At 36.4% G+C, this 20,294-nt stretch overlaps 2 protein-coding genes across 2 annotated transcripts in view; both read right to left on the bottom strand.

Moving 5' to 3' along the window:
* LOC120423295 (acyl-CoA Delta-9 desaturase) overlaps nt 1-20,294 on the bottom strand; it is a 107,085-nt gene that overhangs the window by 34,000 nt on the left and 52,791 nt on the right. The gene's annotated exons all lie outside the window — the stretch shown is intronic.
* On the bottom strand, nt 263-1,396 carry LOC120423307 (uncharacterized). Its single transcript, XM_039587072.1, has one exon. It carries the CDS (start codon nt 1,394-1,396, stop codon nt 263-265), a length of 1,134 nt encoding a protein of 377 aa, XP_039443006.1.

Raw genomic sequence — 20,294 nt, 5'->3', positions numbered from 1 at the left:
GTAGAGTAGAGTAGAGTAGAGTAGAGTAGAGTAGAGTAGAGTAGAGAAGAGTACTCGAATTTGGCCTTGATGGTCTGATAACAATCGGTGTCAAACTGTGCGTGTTTTGAGTTAAAATTTAAAGTTGGTAACCTTGTTAGCTTATAACAAATTTGGAATTTCACTACTGCTACGTTCTTGATACAATGGAAAATGCTAGGAACTTTGCTGCGAAATTTTATTAATAACAGTGTAACTATAACGACTAACGGTCTAAAGGCTCTTACTTGGCCTTCTCCTTGCTGAGGATCGAGTAGTATGAAAACGCGCCCTTCATGATCGATATGAACGTTCCCATGTTCAACGGCATCAGGATTCCGTGCAGGGCCGCGTCAGGTTGAGCGTTAGCCAGCAAGAACTTGAACGCCTTTTGATCCACCAAAGGGAGCTTGTACCAATCGATCGCGTAGATCGCATCCGGCAGGCTATCGTTCTCGATCAGCAGCGTGTTGCCGAAGAAGCAGTGGACCAGCACGGAGAACGTCCCGGCGAGCATGAGCGCGTTGGCCGAGTTGAACAGATCCTCGGCGATCACGTTCAGACAGGAGCACACGATGCCACCGCAGGTCACAAACACCGAAAGGTAGACGATCGCTGCCTTGCGCTGCAAAAGCCGGATGTAATCCTTGGTAGAGGCGTGAAGGTAGATGATTTCACCGAGGGATTCGTGGACGGTGTCCGGCTTGACAGACGGGTCATTGATCTGCTCGTTCAGATCTTCCAGCTTGATCTTCAGGGCTCGAATCTGACAGCAAGCGGACATGATCCCGATGATCAGCGAGGAACATTGCGCGATCAGGACATGCTGGGCAATGCCGACCATTAAAAGCTGGATCAGGAAGATTACCCAGTACAACTTGTTGGTATCGGGCACCAGGTGAGGAATGGTAGCTGGTATCGGTAGATTATACTTACCCGGATCGGGCAAAATCGCTGGAAGCAAAAAGTACGAGAACGTCGACATGTACACACCGTACAGGAATTTGCAGAACATGATGTTCCGTTCGTAGTACTCGTCAAACAACGCGGAGATCTTCGCCGACTTGTACATAGATCTTCGACTTGAGACGTCTTTCATGAGCGCGACCCACGCCTTCCGGTTTACGATGATCTCCACCAGTCCGAACCAGGCATCGAGTCCAGCGACCAGTACGGATATTCCCTCGAAGACCAGGTTGAACGAATCCGTATGCTGTAGCATGAAGCTCAAGTCCATGTACGGAAAGAAAGAAATCGAAACCAGCGTCAGGAAAGTCAGCAAATTTGGGCGCCAATTTTCCTCAAAAATGTCCGCACCCACGATCCGCAGAGAACGGCGGACGAGCGACAGCACGGCAAGGAACTTGGCGTCTTCCATCGTGGATTGACTGGTTATGGATGTAATTCGTTGACGGATGTCTTTATAACGAGTTCGCGAAATCTATTTCTGATCATGAGTCAGCGAGATTGCTGAAATCTGCAGAAAGCAGCTGGAAACTTTCGCATGACCACTTGATATGAACCAATTCCGGGTAAACGATTCTTACGACTCGATGGTACAAAACTTATTTCCAGTAATTTCTCAGTTGCAAGTAAAGGAAAATTTTCAACTTCCCAGGAAGAGCTGAAGGTCGGAACAATTCAACATGTTCCGAATGAATGTAATTCCACAAACCCTTTTCGCTCGGTTGACTTCTTCAGAGATTCCCGAATTAATCGGCCCATAAACCGCGGGCGCTGATCCGCGGCAGACCCCGTCCCGCGGAATCTCCGATAAGGGCGCGCGAGTTACGAGCTCGATTATCGGCCCTGTTGGCCGCTTAAATTATCCCTCGGAAACTCATGCTGATTAAAAGGATTTCAAAATGTGATTTGCACCAGTTTCGCTTTCGAGACTGATAAAGCCGTAAAAGCTGAGAGGCCTGATGGCTACGTAAATTTTGGCCGGAAAAAGGGTTATCTCGCCGGGGGTTTTTAATTTATTCGATGAAAGTCCGGGAGTTTAGCGGTGCGGAACCGCGAAAGAGCAACGCTGGATGTTTGTTTTATTTATTTGTGTTAATTAACTTTGTGATCCTTTACGAGAAAGAGGAGGATGGGCAGGATGCTGCGCTGCAAAAACAGCAGGCTATATATTTCCGGAGCTAGAAATCCTAAAAATGTGTTAATTATTACGGAAGCTGGTGTGATTCATTCTGGGGCCAGGGGGTTATATAAAACACTAAGCTTTAAAATGAAATTTTTTGCTCTACAAAAAAAACTTTCTGTTTTTTGCAGATTCTAAAAGTACATTAAATTTTCCTTCAGAAGTTTTTAAATCTATTTTTGCAATAATTTGTATAGTTTTTTATTCGGACATCCAATTTGACATAAAATTAGGAAATAATTACAATTTCAGACTACACATACTTTAAAAAAAAACTCTTCTTTTCTAATGTTAAAAAATAATAATAATAAATAATTAAAGGAAAAAAGTTTTCAAATTGGAAAATATTGAAAAGAATTTCATGTCACTTAAAGAAAAGAATCTCTGTACAATTCAAACTTTAAAACTTTAAGGAATCCTCAAAAACTAAAAAAAAATGCGTTGTCTATCTGTACATAAGTCATTCTAAGTTCTATTCATCAGTCCCCAAAATAGTTCCAAATCCACCACTCGTCCCAGCCAAAATTAAAAATTTACGATTAATTGCCCTCCGCAGCGGCTTAAATTCCCAAACTTTTCCCGCACCAGGAGACTCCCATATCAGCCCAAACTAACCAATAAATTATCACACCCCGCGTTAGAAGCATCAGCATCCCAATAAATTATTCATTTTTTCTCGCATTCGATTCCACGTGTGTGGAACGGCGTCGCGACGCCACTCAACCGTTGAAACCGCGACGCTTCACGCGTATGGTGGGAGTGCTCCGAGGCGTGAAAAAGAGCGCCAAATTTATCACACAAAGAAAGATAAAAACCTACTCCTCGCCACGCTCACAAGAGGAAAGGGGTTTGAAATTCGAAAGTAACACGTGGGTCTAGAAGGATGGGTTGGAAAAGGGTTAAACCACGTGTTTTCTCGTTGCCCTTTCGCCTCGTTAACCCCTGGTTGATGTTTTTGGGTGGAAAATTAGAGGCAAAAAAAAGCAAGTACGAATGCCTTCACGAACTTCGCGTTCAGTATAATTAACAGTCGTGTTATCGAGATAAATGTAGACCTGCTTCGCAAACAGTCGAAAATTCAACCTGTCAAATGACTGGCGCGAAAGAAGGAACACGAGCGGGAAAAGATGTGGGTGTCATGTTAGTCAAAGAGAAGCTGTCTGTCCTGGAGGCGTTAGTCGTTCAAGGAAGGAGAAAAAGCATTGCTTTACATATGAATTAGTTAAAACTTTAAATGAGGAGGCGTCATGTAGTCAGCATTTATTTGCTAAGCGTACGTCGTTTTTTGACTCATTATGGTTCGAAATTATGGAGTTCTTTATACAAACTATCGAGGAATTTTGAACTTTTTTCTGTGACGGACGTTTGAATTTCGGTATAAATATAAGTTTCGGCGCAAAATGTGCAGTAAGGTGTATACTGTTCTCACGTTTTTGCACGTATGTATTTAGAATTTGTGGGTCTCGTGGCGCAGGGGTAGCGGCTTCGGCTGCCGATCCCGATGATGCTATGAGACGCGGGTTCGATTCCCGCCTTATCCACTGAGCTTCTATCGGATGGTGAAGTAAAACGTCGGTCCCGGTTTCTCCTGTCTCGTCAGAGGCGCTGGAGCAGAAATCCCACGTTAGAGGAAGGCCATGCCCCGGGGGGCGTAGTGCCAATAGTTTCGTTTCGTATTTAGAATTTTTTAATGTTTTGAAACTTTTAATTTTTTCATACTTTTTGTGGTAGTATGTTCGGCATCTGATCTGCACATTTTGCGCCGAAACTTACCAAACTTACCGAAATTTAAACATCCGTCACAGAAAAAAGTTCAATTAAGTATTTTGTTGATAAATAAATCATCATAATTTTCTGAATTAATTTTGTTTTTCAACTATTAAGAATACATTGCATAACGTTTTTTGTAACTATAATTAAATAAGGCTCTTTTTGGCTTTTAACAAATTTTGAATTTAAGGACCACCAATCGGAAAAGACCCTAAGGGAACAAAGATATTTTCATAAATAATAATTGGTATCTAGTGTCACATTGCTTTTTTTTTCTACAGCAGGCTTGTTCAAAATTGCATCCAAGTATTTTATGACTTTTTTTGTATCTTAATTTTAATTATTTTATTTAAGATTTAATTAATGTATTTAATGAATTAAGAGTATCTAAAGTACTTTTCGCAGCGAAAGTATTAAAAGTATTCAAAGTATTCAAAGTATTTAAAGTATTTAAAGTATTTAAAGAATTTAAAGTATTTAAAGCATTTAAAGTATTTAAAGTATTTAAAGTATTTAAAGTATTTAAAGTATTTAAAGTATTTAAAGTATTTAAAGTATTTAAAGTATTTAAAGTATTTAAAGTATTTAAAGTATTTAAAGTATTTAAAGTATTTAAAGTATTTAAAGTATTTAAAGTTTTTAAAGTATTTAAAGTATTTAAAGTATTTAAAGTATTTAAAGTATTTAAAGTATTTAAAGTATTTAAAGTATTTAAAGTATTTAAAGTATTTAAAGTATTTAAAGTATTCAAAGTATTTAAAGTATTTAAAGTATTTAAAGTATTTAAAGTATTTAAAGTATTTAAAGTATTTAAAGTATTTAAAGTATTTAAAGTATTTAAAGTATTTAAAGTATTTAAAGTATTTAAAGTATTTAAAGTATTTAAAGTATTTAAAGTATTTAAAGTATTTAAAGTATTTAAAGTATCTAAAGTATTTAAAGTATTTAAAGTATTTAAAGTATTTAAAGTATTTAAAGTATTTAAAGTATTTAAAGTATTTAAAGTATTTAAAGTATTTAAAGTATTTAAAGTATTTAAAGTATTTAAAGTATTTAAAGTATTTAAAGTATTTAAAGTATTTAAAGTATTTAAAGTATTTAAAGTACTTAAAGTATTTAAAGTATTTAAAGTATTTAAAGTATTTAAAGTATTTAAAGTATTTAAAGTATTTAAAGTATTTAAAGGATTTAAAGTACTTAAAGTATTTAAAGTATTTAAAGTATTTAAAGTATTTAAAGTATTTAAAGTATTTAAAGTATTTAAAGTATTTAAAGTATTTAAAGTATTTAAAGTATTTAAACTTTTTAAATATTTAAAACAAATTGAACAGCCTTGCCAAAATAGTGGAAAAACCAGGTTAACCAATTTAAAATCTTGTGAAAATAAATTTCTTTCAAAACTTATATCATTTTTTCCAATTCTTACGAAAATTCTAGAAACATATTGGATTTAAAACATGAAAAAAAAGTTTGCAATCATTTGCGTATTCTTTATGACAAAGCAATAAAGTTTAGGTTACCTTCGAAAACAGTGTAAACGGATTCAGAATGTATCAGTTAAAGCCTTGTATTGTAAAAGCAGACAAAAATCAAAATACGAGCGCAACCTGTCAAACCTGTTGCGCCACAGGCTAATGTACACGCTAACCAAAAATCACAACATTTTTGTTCGGCGCAACAGATTTTTTCGCGCAACAGAAGTGATGCGCACTTCGGTTTGGTGCAGCGCGGATAATAAACACTGTTTCATAATATATGTTGGCAGCTATGCAGTAATATCATGCCATCTCGAAATTTTCAACAGAATAAAATTGCGTGTAAAATGTTGAAAAAAATAACCCGTGCTTCAAATTTGGTTTGAAATAACTCGATTAGCAAAACTAATTTAAAAAAAATTGAGGCCAAAATCATGAGTAAACCAAAGCAAATAAACTTAGTTAATTAAATAAAAAACAATGTTCTTTTTCTTAAAAAAAACAATCTATGTGATGGTATAGTCCAGACTCGATTATCCGAAGCCTCGATTATTCGAAGTTTTGATCACCCGAAGGTTTGTATGGGGCTTCGGATAATCGAACTACGAAATTTTTTTTTATTTTCTTACATTAAACATAAAATTTGAGTTCTGCGATTCCATTTTAGTCAAATTCTATCAATGTTACCCCGGTTTACGGTAGTTCAATTCGGAATGGTCAGTTGCTCTTGATGCTGGAAACCCCTTGACATATTCATTTTTTTTCCATTTCCATCCATTTGATTTCTAATGTATGTCAAAAAAGCTATTTGTAACACGTCACATTAAAACCCCCTTTAAACCGACTCCAGGGACGCATCAAACCCACTCAAAAAAAAAAAAAAACTCTTTCGCAAGCGATCACCATAATCCGCTGCATATCATCAATTTCAAATATCGATAAATCCCGTCAAACCGAAATATTTCACCGCACAAACGCGCCGTCGTTAAAAGTGATTGCCCTGCTCAGAAAATCCCCGAACTGTGGTGCACTTTTTGGCATGTTGATAACGATAATATCGCCACCCCCGCGAGAACATTGACGGGAGGTGAGGAACGAGGTATAAACATACGTTTTTGATGACGCTAACGACTTTCACCGCCGACTTTCAAAACCACAATATCGCAGCACATCATCAACCATATGTGCTTGTGATTCCTGAGGTTTTTCCCTTGGAGATTTCCCCTTCGTGAAGGCGGCGGAAAAAGACATTCAAAGTAATGTGATGTTGCCTTGTTCTGGGAGTCGCATGTGTGGCGTCGACACGCCGTAAAGTATGCCACCGTCAAGTGGAGGTAAATCCCTCCGTAAGAATATGACAGAATCAGCTTCTTAGGCGGAAAGATAAGCTTGCGGAAATCGCGCCGACAAGTGGCGGCACACGGTGTGGCCTCTCCAGCTAAATCATGTTCTTCCAGCGATCGTTACTGTCAACGGCACACGCGAACGAGCGCGCCCGCTAGTTTTTGCATACCTTCGGGGGGATGGTAGTTTCTTACGCCCCTTACGGTAGGCTTCCGGCTCAAGTGGGTGATTGAATTTTACGATTATTACATCACATTGCGAGGGATTTTCGTCGACGTCGTCGAGTGTTTACACATTCGTCCGTAGGAAAATCCAGCTAATTGAGTCGGCAGTTCATTTTTGGACAACCAGCTCGAGATCAAAGTGTGGTTTTCACTGGTAAAAAAGCCATCTCAATCACAATAATAAACAAAAATCACGCTCCGAAAGCAGTCAACGACATCAAAGCAATGGGAAAATCCACCAAAAATTCTTTTTTTTTTGCAATAAAATCTACCGTCCAAAAAACCAGGCCCTTTTTCCTGGCAAACAGTTGGACCCCTTTTTCCAGCCGAGTTTGTGTCCTCGAGATTTGTTATTGGACGCTGCCAAGCGCGAAGAATTTTTGATCTTTTGGCTGCTGGTTTTTGCACACACGTCCTGGCGCGGCGACCCTGGTTTGCACTCGCTGGTCACACACGTGGATGCTTTGAGGAGGATTGATGGTTGGTAATGGAACGGTGGAGAACAAAAAAAAATAATGCTTTGAATTGGCAACCGTGCCAACCAAGCGTTAACACGTGTGCACTGTGAAGTGATATGGTTCACGTGGAAAAATATTGGGCAATGATTGGGAAGCGAAATTTTGGAGAAAAAATAAATCAAATCGTAGTGTCTAACTAGAAATTGAAAAAAAGTTCAACATTTTGCAACTTTACATAACTTTTTAACGAAATAAATCTCTAAAAACATTTAAAACAAATCCGCAAATTTACCACAACTTGTGAATGAGCCAGACAATCCAATTGTTTTATATAGTTGTTTTTGCTTGTTTGTGCTTGAAAGTACTTTTTGAATCTGCAACAACTCAGCTAAATCAAAATTTTATGTTTTAAAATTTTTCCCTTAAAATTAAATATCTTGTAATTTTCGAGTTGTTATCACCCAAACGTCGGTTCGTCCAATTTTATAAAAGTCCCTTTGACATCAAATTTCTATCTCATCACCGTTTCAGGCTGCAAATGATTGAAAAACACCTCTTTTTTCGCATGATCAAAAATGGAAGGGGTCGTAGCGCCCCTCCGTCACGAGATATAAAAAATGAACCTCGGATTCGTGATCAGGGACAAAAGTTACCCCGTAGGACAAAGTTTAACGCAAATCAAGGAGGGGTCAGGGCAACATTTCCCGATTTCGTGTGAGTTGGTAGAAAATTACCCATTGATCGAACGAGGAGCTACATAAATTTTGAAAAATATTTGTTTATATATAATTTTTTTTTGTAATTGTCTGCTCTACAACTTTGTAGAACATTATTACATTATTGCCTTCTGGGTTAATATAGATTCTAAAATTACATTAAATTTCCCTCAAAATGACATGTTCCAATATTTTATTCAGTTGAGTAACGGAAAATGGCCGAGTTTTCAGAACTTTTTTAGTGTTTTTTTCGATGAAAAATACGTTTTTTCGGAATTCTGAGTACGCCATCAACTCGGACGTCCAATTTTACATAAAAGTCCCTTTGACACCAAATTTCTATCTCATCACCGTTTCAGGCTGCAAATTATTGAAAAACACCTCTTTTTTCGCATGTTCAAAAATGGAAGGGGTCGTACCGCCCCTCCGTCACGAGATATCAAAAAACGGACTTCGGATTCGGGGGACAAAAAGTTTTTGTTCAGAATTTACCATAATTATTAACCAAATCGTCGCCGTCGTGCTAACTTGTCGTACGTGTATTTTGGGCCAAATTGAGTTAAGAACGCCATTTTGTGCAGCTCACAATGCCTCACCTTTTGACCTTCACAGATCCCCAAAATTCGATTTCAATCCTGAGATATTTCATAAAAACCGAAAAAGTTCCGTAAATTGTTGTCACTTTTCTTATTGAAAGAAGTTTCAATCTTTTCGTGCTATCTTGACACAGCCTGAAAATTGATGTAAGTGCGACAACTCGCCAACGGGATTTCCGGTCAGAACGCGTTTGACACAGGTACGAGTTCGACTGCCGTAAACTCTGGCAACCAAATTCAACCAAACTTTGGGGCAATGCACAGAATGGTCAACCAAACAATATGTGTTTTTTATTGTTTACATTACGTGCTCTCGTTTTTGTTTATTCAAGGTCAAACATTAAAACGCGTTTTTCTCAGAACGTCGAAAAGCGACGTACGACATGACAGCATGACGGCATCGAAATATAAAAAAACGGATAGATTTTTTTGGAATTGCACTCTTCGTATTTATCCAACTCGGTAATCCTTGTTGGATCAATGTACAACTCGAGTTCGACAATATTGTTTTGTAACATATTTTTTAGTTTCTCTTTTGATTATTTAACAAAATTTGCCCTTATCTGCGATTTTGGATACAGTCAAAATACATTTTCAATTTTTTTTTCTCTGATCAAATCAAACAGTTTGCAATCAAGTAAGCAAGTTGAAATTTTGGCCTGGATTTTTACTTTGCCTCCTTGTCTCCTGGAAAATATTTGGAGACGAAACTTAAAAGTGATTTTAAGTTGGGCTTAGAATAAAAATTATGCTTGATCTTTAATTTCTTTTAAATTTTTAATTTTAAAGGTAATTTTTTTATAAATATTATGCGTAAATTTGTCGATTTTTGGATGACTTTAAGATAAACTGATAATATCTAAGTGTTTTTTGTTTTATTAGTGAATAATCAAATTTAAATTTGTTACCTTTTCGTTTTCACTCGAGTTTCAATCAAATGATTACGCAAGAAATAATGGAACAATTTTGAAGATATTTGAAGCAAATTTGCTGCACTGTATTTCATTTTACAAAAAATGCTTGAAATATTGAACATTTTTTTTTTAAATTAGACTTTTGTGATACTTTTTGCTTTTTTGTAATTGATCTTGAATTATAATTGTTTAAACAATCTCAATTTCAAAAGGATATTTTTTTTCATCTGATGCATCGAAAAGAAGAATACCTACCAAACCATTTTGGTTAGATAACGAAGTGCTATTGTCCGAAATCGGCACCGTCCAGCGTCCTTCATCATCAGCTTATATATCCCTCATGCTCATTTCGTGCTTCAATTGTCCTTCTCGGTCGGTCTCTCCAGACTAATCAGTCGGTCCATTGTTTCAACTCTGGTTGGCTTTTTTCTCCTTTTTTTATTTTATTCACATCAACTGTTCTCAAGTTTTTTTTATTCCCCACATCACTGTGAGTGAGCAATTGCTTGTCGTGCGAATGCTCTCCTCCCCACCCACACATCTCACTCCCCCGCGTGCACTTCACATTTGAATAATAATCCAATAAATTTTCCTCCACAATTATTAGCTTTCCCGTCATTATCAATTTCCGCCGTTCCCCTTGAGTCGTGAGAGGGGGAGGGGAAGAAGAAAAAATCCAGCCACTCACGCTAGTACCTATATTCCTCGTAATCGCAATCATGGTAATCATCAAACAGCGAAAAACCGCTCTAATAACGCTACTTTTCATATTTTCCGGGTTTTTTTTCTTCTACGGTTTGAGAAAATTCAAAAGAAAAGCTCCTTGTTTGAGTTTTTGTTGCTTTCATTGCTTTCCCAAAAGACATTGTACACGCAGCGAAAGGTAACGTGCATTGTAATAATAACTTTTCCTTGACTTTTCCCGACTCGTGAGCGCAAATGTGGCGCGCGCAAATATTTGCGTGAAAGATGATGATGATTATGATGATGTTGGAGAGGATGGCAGTGATAGCTCATCCCTGCAAGGAGGGATTTATTTATGGTGCTTGGTTCTTCAGACAGAATTGGCCCGAGACGTTTCGTCCTCGTGCGGTGGCAAAATTGGCAAACACATTTTGCCAATTATCATATCGCCGTGTTCCAACAACGCGAGTGCACGTGGAGAATGCTAATGTTTGTGTTAACATTTGTTTTAACTTTATGGGACATAGGCAATTGAGGGCATATCAGTTATGATTTGTATTTAGGATTTGATAAATTATGATGTTTTATTTAAGTGTTATTTATAACGGTGAAATGCAGTAATGTCACTGTACCAAGAATGAGTCTTTTTAATCAGTTTTTTATGAACTACAAATTGAAAGAACGATTTCAGTTCAAATACTACATAAAATTCAGAAATGTAGGGAAGGCTGTCCCAAAAAAATGAAAAGTGGTCAAAACTTCGGTGCTCACCCCTAGAATAATAGATAAGAATGTCAGGAACAATGTTTCTATACAATAAAAAATTCTCGAAAATGGTTTACAACTCGCGCGCGGAAATGAATGAAAAATGTGCCTTTTTCGAGTATTTCTCAGAAATACACGTAACAAACATAATAAAGTCATTCAAATTTGGTCGCCTTGGGCTTCAAATTTTAGTTTAATTTCCCTGAACAAATTCCTGTATAGACATAGTCTATAAAAGCTTGGGGAGTTTTAGGGAGAAAAATTTTAATGGTAGATATTTGCACTTTAGTAAACAAAAATCGACGAGTTTTCAAAATTCTCAGTATATTAGCATTTTTAGCATAAAACACTGGCTACTATGATTAAAAACCGGAAGGCATATATTTTGGATATTTTTATTTTGATCGCTCAAAAACAATATTTGTTTATAACATTTTTTGACAAAAAAACATGAGATTTTCTCACAATTTGACGTAAACGACAAATAATCATAAATTAAAATAAATTTTATTTTTTGGCATGTACATTCGAATAAAACAAGTTCATTTAGATCGAGAAGATCACAGAGCAGTACTTATAAATATGTCGTTTACGTCAAATTGTGAGAAAACCTCATGTTGTTTCAAAAAATGTTATAAACAAATATCGTTTTTGAGCGATCAAAATTAAAATATCCAAAAGAATTGTTTTCACTAAGAAATACAAACTTTTCTCCCTAAAACTCCCCAAGCTTTTATAAACTATGTCTATACAGGAATTTGTTCAGGATACATAAAACTATAACTTGAAGCCCAAGGCGACCACATTTAAATGACTTTAGTATGTTTGTTACGTGTATTTCTGAAAAATACTCGAAAAAGGCACTTTTTTCATTCATTTCCGCGAGCGAGTTGTAAACCATTTTTGGGATTTTTGTTGTTGTATGGTAACATTGTTCCAGACATCCTAATCTATCATTCTAGGGGTGAGCAGTGAAGTTTTGACCACATTTCATTTTTTTTGGGACGCCCTAATGTAGGTGGAACAGTTATACTTTGCTGAGAGGTACATATCTAAATTATTTTTTAAATACCAAAACAAACAATCAAAATTTTTAAATTACAAATTTTACTTTTATGCAATTCAAGTTCAAGTCAATAAACGCTTAAGTTTCGTAAAGGTATGATAGATTTGGGTTCTCTGAACGCGCTCCAATCAACAGAAATTAATTTTAGTGAATTCCTAACCAATTAATAACATTGTAAATCTGAGTATAAATGCTGTGGAATGATTTTGAACAACCATGCGCACGAGGGGGCCCAGAAAAAATAACCCCCAGCTCCACAAGCGGACAATGGTTTTTTGGGTTATTTTAAGCATCTGTGTAAATTTTGAACGAAAGTGGTTGAGATTAACCGATTGATACTCGAGCCTAAAGTTGGTAAAAAATGTTTTTCATGCAAAAATGACATTTTTAAATCGCTAATAACTTTTCACGTACGAGTTTTACAGCTTTGGAATGTTGTACAAAGTTGTAGAACACTAAATTTCCAATAAGAATCTCACTTTTGAGAATATTTGGATGAAAGTAGCGTGCCCTGCTGACAAAACCGTAAAACAATTGGTTTTTCATACATTTTTCCGATTTTTCCCATACAAACTTCACCCTCGAGTATCAATGGGAAAATGTTGACCGATTATGCTCATATTTGACCCAGAGTCCTAAATTAGGTCAAGGAACAATAATCAGCTTGTGAACCGAGGTTTTGGAAAAAAAGTCCTATATTCTGGGCACCCTAATACGCACCCATTTATAAGCAACCATGCGCATCCTCTTACTTTTGTTTCTCCCATAGATTAACGTTCATCAGTGTCTTGCGAACCTTCGAGGTGAACGGACACTAGAGCTGCGGTATTTTTTACTACCTAAGCTCAGAGTTATTTCAAACAAAATTCACAGTCTTTTTAAAGACTACCTGAGTTACTTTCCAAAATTCTAAACAGTCTTTTCAAGACTAACCCCACCTGAAATTTTGTTGTATTTCACAAACAAAGCCATCTTTTTAAGAGAACTTTGCTTGCAAAATGCGTCAAAACAAAGGTAAACGCAAATCTTCTGAAGATTTGATCGTTACGTCGGTGAAGCGTTTGAACGCTAAACCGGCTAACGGAAACAGAAAAAGAAAACAGCCTCTTCTGAGGTCTGATTCTGATTCTGAAAGTGAGGTCAATCCTCCAATTCCATTGGCAAACGGTTTCGGTGTTTTATCCGAAACTGTTGACAAGGATCCTTCTCCTCGTACTGAGCCTTCTGCCGTCGAGAAACGAGTAAAGGCTCCGCCAATTGTAGTGACTTCCGTCTCCGATTTGGCCAGCTTTCGAACGCAACTGAAGAATTGCAAGGAAACTTGCAATTTGAAGGTTTCGTTCCAGCTTGGTCGAAGAGGAGAATGTCGCTTGTTGACGGAATCTTTACAAGATCACCAAACTTTTGTTGGTTATTTGAAAAACCACAAACACAATTTCTACACGTATGAGACCAAGAATGCTCGTCCATTCAAGGCGGTCCTGAAAGGTCTCTCCAACGACTTGTCGGTGGATGAGATCAAAAACGAACTTAAGGTGTTGCTTGGCTTTGCCCCATCCCAAGTAATACCAATGAAGAAAAAATCAAACGGGAATATTTCTCGCTTTGGTTTGACTTCACAATTTTATCTGATTCATTTCAACAGAAATGAAATCAACAATTTGAAACTTTTGGACAAAGTACAGTTTTTGTTCCATGTACGGGTAAAGTGGGAGCATTTTAAGAAACATGGCGGTAATGGCCAGAATCTGACCCAGTGCCGGCGTTGCCAGGCATTCGGTCACGGTACTGATCATTGCGCCATGGTTCCAAAATGCATGGTTTGCGGAGATTCTTCTCACGACAAGGACAATTGTCCCGTGAAAGAAGTCACCCAATTTAAATGTGCAAATTGTGGTGGAAATCACAAATCAAATTTCTGGGATTGCCCCATCAGAAAAAAGGTTTTGGATTCTCGTGCTAAGCATCAGCCGAAATCCAAACCGAAATTTTCTCAAAGTCAGGTTGTACCTGCATCTTTAAATCAAACGTTCGTGCTGTCTCACTCGAACAATACCCCTACCGTGGAAAAGTTAGGTAACAGCAATGGCATTTCTTATGCCAACGTCGTTTCGGGTTCGGGTTCTTCCACGAATTTTAAATCCTCTACCAATTTTCACATTGGGCAGGTACCTCAAATTTCATTTGAAAATTTTTCTGCTGGCAACGCTTTGGGATCATCTGATCTCGGCGATGTTACGTTTGAAAAAATGACTTTTTTGCAAAACTCACTGTTTGGTTTGATTCAAACAATGAGTAATGCTACATCCATGATGGAAGCTATCCAGATTGGATTAAAATTTGCGAATGATGTTGTTCTTACCCTGAAGTTTAATCATGGATCTAAGTAATTCCATCAATATTATGAATTTTAATGCTCGCTCTTTAAAAGCGAAAGAAAATGAATTTTTCAACTTTTTACGAGTTCATAACGTGCATGTTGCTGTTATAACCGAAACATTTTTAAAAACTGGCACTTATTTGAAAAGTGATCCAGATTATAAAGTTATAACCAATAACAGAATGAATCGAAATGGCGGTGGAGTTGCAATAGTTATCCACCGTAGTATGACTTATAGCACGTTACGTGACTTTAAGTTAAAAGTTATTGAAAGTTTGGGCATTGAACTTGAAACTTCTTTTGGGAAAATTATGATTGCAGCTGCATATTTGCCTTTCCAATGCACTGGGGAAAATAAAAATTATTTCAAAGGGGACTTGAATAAACTTACTCGGCATAGATCTCGATTTTTGATCATCGGTGATTTTAATGCCAAGCACCAATCTTGGAATAATTCAAAAGTAAATTCCAATGGTAAAATTCTATTCAGAGATTGCACTTCTGGTCTTTATTCGGTTTTATATCCGAATGGGCCAACTTGCTTTTCTTCTGTTAGAAATCCATCAACAATTGATTTGGTTTTGACAAATCAAAGTCAGTATTGTGGTCCTTTAGTGACTCATGCTGATTTTGATTCTGATCACCTTCCAGTAACTTTTTCACTTTCTCATGAAGCAGTTATCAGACCCAATAGTTCTGTGTTTAATTACCACAAAGCTAATTGGGACAGGTATCAGCATCATATTGAGAACAATTTAAATCATGATTTTGTTTTAGAAACCAAAGCTGATATTGATTCAGCCTTGGAATCTTTAACTAATGCAATTTTGGAAGCTAGGAATATTGCTATTCCTAAAGTCCAAGTCAAATTTGATTCTCCCATTATTGATGACGATCTTCAGCTACTGATTCGTCTGAAAAATGTTCGCCGAAGACAGTATCAACGTTCTCGTGATCCTGCACTGAAGCGAATTCAAAAAGATTTGCAAAAGGTTATTGACCACAGATTCACTCTCCTGCGAAATGAAAAGTTCGCAAGAGATGTCGAACAAATTAAACCTTATTCCAAACCTTTTTGGAAACTTTCAAAGGTTCTTAAGAAACCTCAAAAACCAATCCCTTCTTTAAAAGATGGTGATAATATTCTATTAACTAATGGGGAGAAAGCTCAAAAACTTGCTCAGCAGTTTGAGAGTGCTCATAATTTCAACTTAAATGTTTTGAGTCCTATTGAAGATCAAATTTCAATAGAATTTCAGAATATTGTTGATCAAGAATTTTCATCAGATGAAGTTTTTAATACAGATCTGAATGAAATAAAATCTATTATCAAAAAATTTAAAAATATGAAAGCCCCTGGTGAGGATGGCATTTTTTACATTTTAATTAAAAAATTACCTGAAGCAACTTTAAGTAGCTTGGTCAAAATTTGCAACAAATGTTTTGATTTGGCATATTTTCCCAGTAGTTGGAAAAATGCCAAAGTAGTTCCGATTTTGAAACCGGACAAAAATCCTGCCGAAGCTTCAAGCTATCGGCCCATTAGTTTGCTTTCATCTATTAGTAAATTATTCGAAAGAATAATTCTTAATAGAATGATGACGCACATTAATGAAAATTCAATTTTCGCTGATGAGCAGTTTGGATTTCGCCTTGGGCATTCAACTACTCATCAGTTGTTGAGAGTTTCAAATTTGATTCGAAGCAACAAATCTGAGGGCTATTCTACTGGCGCTGCTCTTCTAGACATAGAAAAAGCATTTGACAGTGTTTGGCATAAAGGTTTGATTGCGAAATTAAAAAGGTTTAATTTTCCGATTTATATCGTGAAAATTATCCAAAATTATTTGACGGATCGTACTCTGCAGGTATGTTATCAGAACAGCAAATCTGATCAACTACCTGTACGTGCCGGCGTCCCTCAAGGAAGCATTTTGGGTCCAATTTTATACAATATTTTTACTTCTGACTTGCCTGATTTGCCCCCAGGATGTCAGAAATCACTTTTTGCTGATGATACAAGCATCTCCGCCAAAGGTAGAAGCCTTCGTGTCATCACAAGAAGATTACAAAAAAGCTTGGATATTTTCAATTCTTATTTGAAAGAATGGAAAATTACTCCAAATGCTGCAAAAACTCAACTTATTATTTTCCCTCACAAACCAAGGGCTGATTTTCTTAAACCAAAAAGTCATCACATTATAAAGATGAATGAGGTAAATTTAAAGTGGGAGGATCAAGTGAAATATCTTGGACTTGCTTTTGACAAAAACCTTACTTACAAGGATCACATTGAAAGTATCCAGGTTAAATGTAACAAATATATTAAATGTTTGTATCCACTTATAAACAGGAATTCTAGACTTTGTCTCAAGAATAAACTGTTAATTTATAAACAAATTTTCAGACCTGCCATGCTTTATGCTGTGCCGATCTGGACAAGCTGTTGCCTAACCAGGAAGAAAAAACTTCAGAGGATTCAGAACAAAATTCTGAAAATGATTCTGAAACTTCCTCCCTGGTTTAGCACCAGTGAACTTCATCAAATAGCCGAAGTTGACACTTTGGATGTTATGTCCAATAAGATAATTGATGCATTTCGACAAAAATCATTGCAGTCTTCAGCTGCATTGATCCGCTCTTTATATAGTTTATAAGTTAGTTTTAAGGTATCCCTTTTCCCTTTTGTACATGTAGGACCTCCTACATTTGAAATCACTGAATAGCGAAGGCTACAATAGTTCATGAATAAATGAAAGTTGCTTGTATTTAAAATTGAGGTGAAAAGTCATCGATTGTGATTGGACACTCAATAATAATTTAACTGAATGAATGTACATGGAAGAGAAAATCAAAATAAATATAAATTAAAAAAAAAAAAAAAAATAGATTAACGTGGGTGCGTATGGTTGTTTAAATTGATTCCATACAATTTATACTGGAAATTTACAGTTTTATTTATTGACCGGGAAATTACTAACATTCAATTCTGTTGATTGGAGCATGTTCAGAGAGCCCGAATGATTCAATTTTTTATGGTAACTTGTACGGGAAAATCCATTTAATTCGATTTTTTTTGTAATTGTAATATTATTGTGAGTTTTTCCATTCCTTCAAACATTATTTTCAAAAAAGGCCTTCTTCTAAAATATTGTGTTTGTTTTTTTTAATTATTTGGGATGGGGGGATTTTTCCATTTTTTTTAAAGAGTGTGACTTGTAAAATATTTCGGGATTTTTTCCATTCTTTAAAAAGAAATATGTTGCAACATGTTTTTTTTTATTCTAAGCACTTCCAAAGCAAGATACAAATTCTGAAGTCTTAAATACTATTATGCTATTTTTAACATGCTAACTTCTAAAATTGTTTAGGCAATTCAAAAATCACTAAACTTTAATGAAAATAAAAGTGGAATTAGCTGAAAACCGTACAACACAAGGTGTGAACGAACGAGTATGCAGTTGAGTACATTTTAAATAATGTTTGAAGGAATGGAAAAACTTTATTGTTTTGTAAAATATGTTAATAACCTTCGACCATTTGTCCTTTCAACCTTGAATTAAAAGTTGAGTGTCATTATTCTGCTGTTTTAAATTGCGCACTTTTTCTTTTTTTTTTCTAAGGCCGCTGCAAATATTTTTCGAATTTTATGTCGCCCCCCTCCCCCCCCCTTCCTTCAAAATATGTCCGAAAAATCAGGGGGCAAAAGAAATATTTTTTCACAAAACTTCAAAATTTTAATGAAAATAAAAGTTAAATCAACTCAAAACAATGTTAAATGCCCTTTTCTGCATTGATAATCATTAGCCTGTCCCATTTTGAGGTCATGTCGAGGAATTTCAGGTGCTCACTTCTTAAATGATAGATTATGATGTTAGGAACAATGTTTTCTTAGACAAGAAAAAATAATAAAATACTTTCTCGCACCCCCTAGTCGATTTACTAAAAAAAGTCACCTTTTTGAACAAATTTTCTAAAATCGCTTGGAATCAATACAAAAACTGCTTCGATCAGGTGTGTATTATCTTCAAACGATAGGTTTTTGTCCATAGATTAAGATGCACTATCAATATTGGACCAAAATTTAAGTTTTTGGACTCTCCCAGGCGGATTTGTGTCGAAAAAATCGCATTTTTTCGAAACTTTTTTCAGAAATGTTCATTTAATTTAGGGTAGCCTATTTTTCCCAGTAAAACCAATACATGCAGCTTGTAGGAAATTTCATGGCGAACATTTTTCCCTCTGAGAAAATCCAATTTCGACACTCCAGAGCCGAGATATTTGAGTTTTAGTGAGGAAAAAAGTGGCAATTTTCAAAATTTCTCAAAATTCAGAAGCAAGGCCTACTAATTACACGATGTAGCAAGCATATGTCTCAAAGGTCAGGGTATGCTTTTTTATAGTAATTTTGGCCGCTGAATCCGAATCTGAAATCAAATTTCGTGTAAACAGTGATGTTTTGGAGCTACACCCTTTTGGAATGTTATTTGCGTGTTTAAGAGGCAGTTTTTGTAAATATTGCTCGGTTTGTTCTAGAGGTCGTATCGAGGTGCTCCGATTTGGATGAAACTTTCAGCGTTTGTTTGTCTATACATGAGATGAACTCATGCCAAATATGAGCCTCTACGACAAAGGGAAGTGGGGTAAAGACGGGCATTGAAGTTTGAATTTTCCGAGGATTTCGAATATGCTATGGGACAATAACTAACGTTGTAAAATGTTTGTTCTAGAAAAATCGAAAAACTATGAGGAAAACTGCGATTGGCCAAAAAGTTATTACCGTAGGCTTATAGTCCATGAAATTCCCTAACTTTTGAACTAAAAGAGTATGGGTGTTGCTGACTGTTGCAAAAAGATATTGAGGTTTAAAAAAAACCATTTCTAACAGTAATTTGCAAAAGCTATGAGAAAATGTTAAACCAATCCTGGATGTCTATGGCTCATTCATTTTGAAGTGCTTCAAAAGACCTTTCGAATGCATCAAAGAGAGTTGGAATTGATGAAGTTTTTTTGTGTGTGTCCAATACCCGCTAACCGGTAGCGATATTATGGGAAAGTATAATTTGCATCAGACTTTGTATATGCCGAATGCTGATACAACTTATCTCAGTCCCGGGTATTAGGTGGTGATAGCCCTCACGCTGCTTCCAACGACCCGTTTCAGAATGACAGAGCTCCTTGCGGTCCAATTCCGAGGTCGCTGGGCATTGTTCGGCCCCGCCTGAACATAGAAGCAAGCATCTGAAGGAAACTCGATCTATATTTAGACTTCCAATCCCGTCAGGCAAATCAGGGATCAGCGCGTATTTATTATGATAAGGTAACATGTTTCAACACTACGGATCATTTCACTGCTAGAGTGTAAAACCTTTTGATGGCCGACTGCTTAGCGTCCCAGACCACCAATCCAAAGGCGTGAGTTCGAATCCCACCTGATTCATTTTCGTTTTTGTTCATATTCAAAGTTCAAATTTCTGATTCAAAATTTTAAAGGTACCGACCGGGATTTGATCCCTGAACCTTCTGCTTGTAAGGCAGAAGCCGTAACCATTAAGCCACGGAGCCGGTGAGTTGGAATTGATGAAGTTTTACTAAAATGCGAGCAATTATAAGATTTTTTATGTTTTTTGGACCTCGAACTTCAATGCCCGTCTTTACCCCACTTCCCTTTGTCGTAGAGGCTCATATTTGGCATGAGTTCATCTCATGTATAGACAAACAAACGCTGAAAGTTTCAT

The sequence above is a fragment of the Culex pipiens genome, chromosome 1, assembly GCF_016801865.2.
Source record: "Culex pipiens pallens isolate TS chromosome 1, TS_CPP_V2, whole genome shotgun sequence".
NCBI classification, from domain to species: domain Eukaryota; kingdom Metazoa; phylum Arthropoda; class Insecta; order Diptera; family Culicidae; genus Culex; species Culex pipiens.
This window is presented reverse-complemented; position numbering and strand designations above follow the sequence as displayed.

Excerpts from the sequence above, each read along its gene's own strand:
- LOC120423307 (XM_039587072.1), bottom strand. The coding sequence starts at position 1,396 with ATGGAAGACGCCAAGTTCCTTGCCGTGCTGTCGCTCGTCCGCCGTTCT.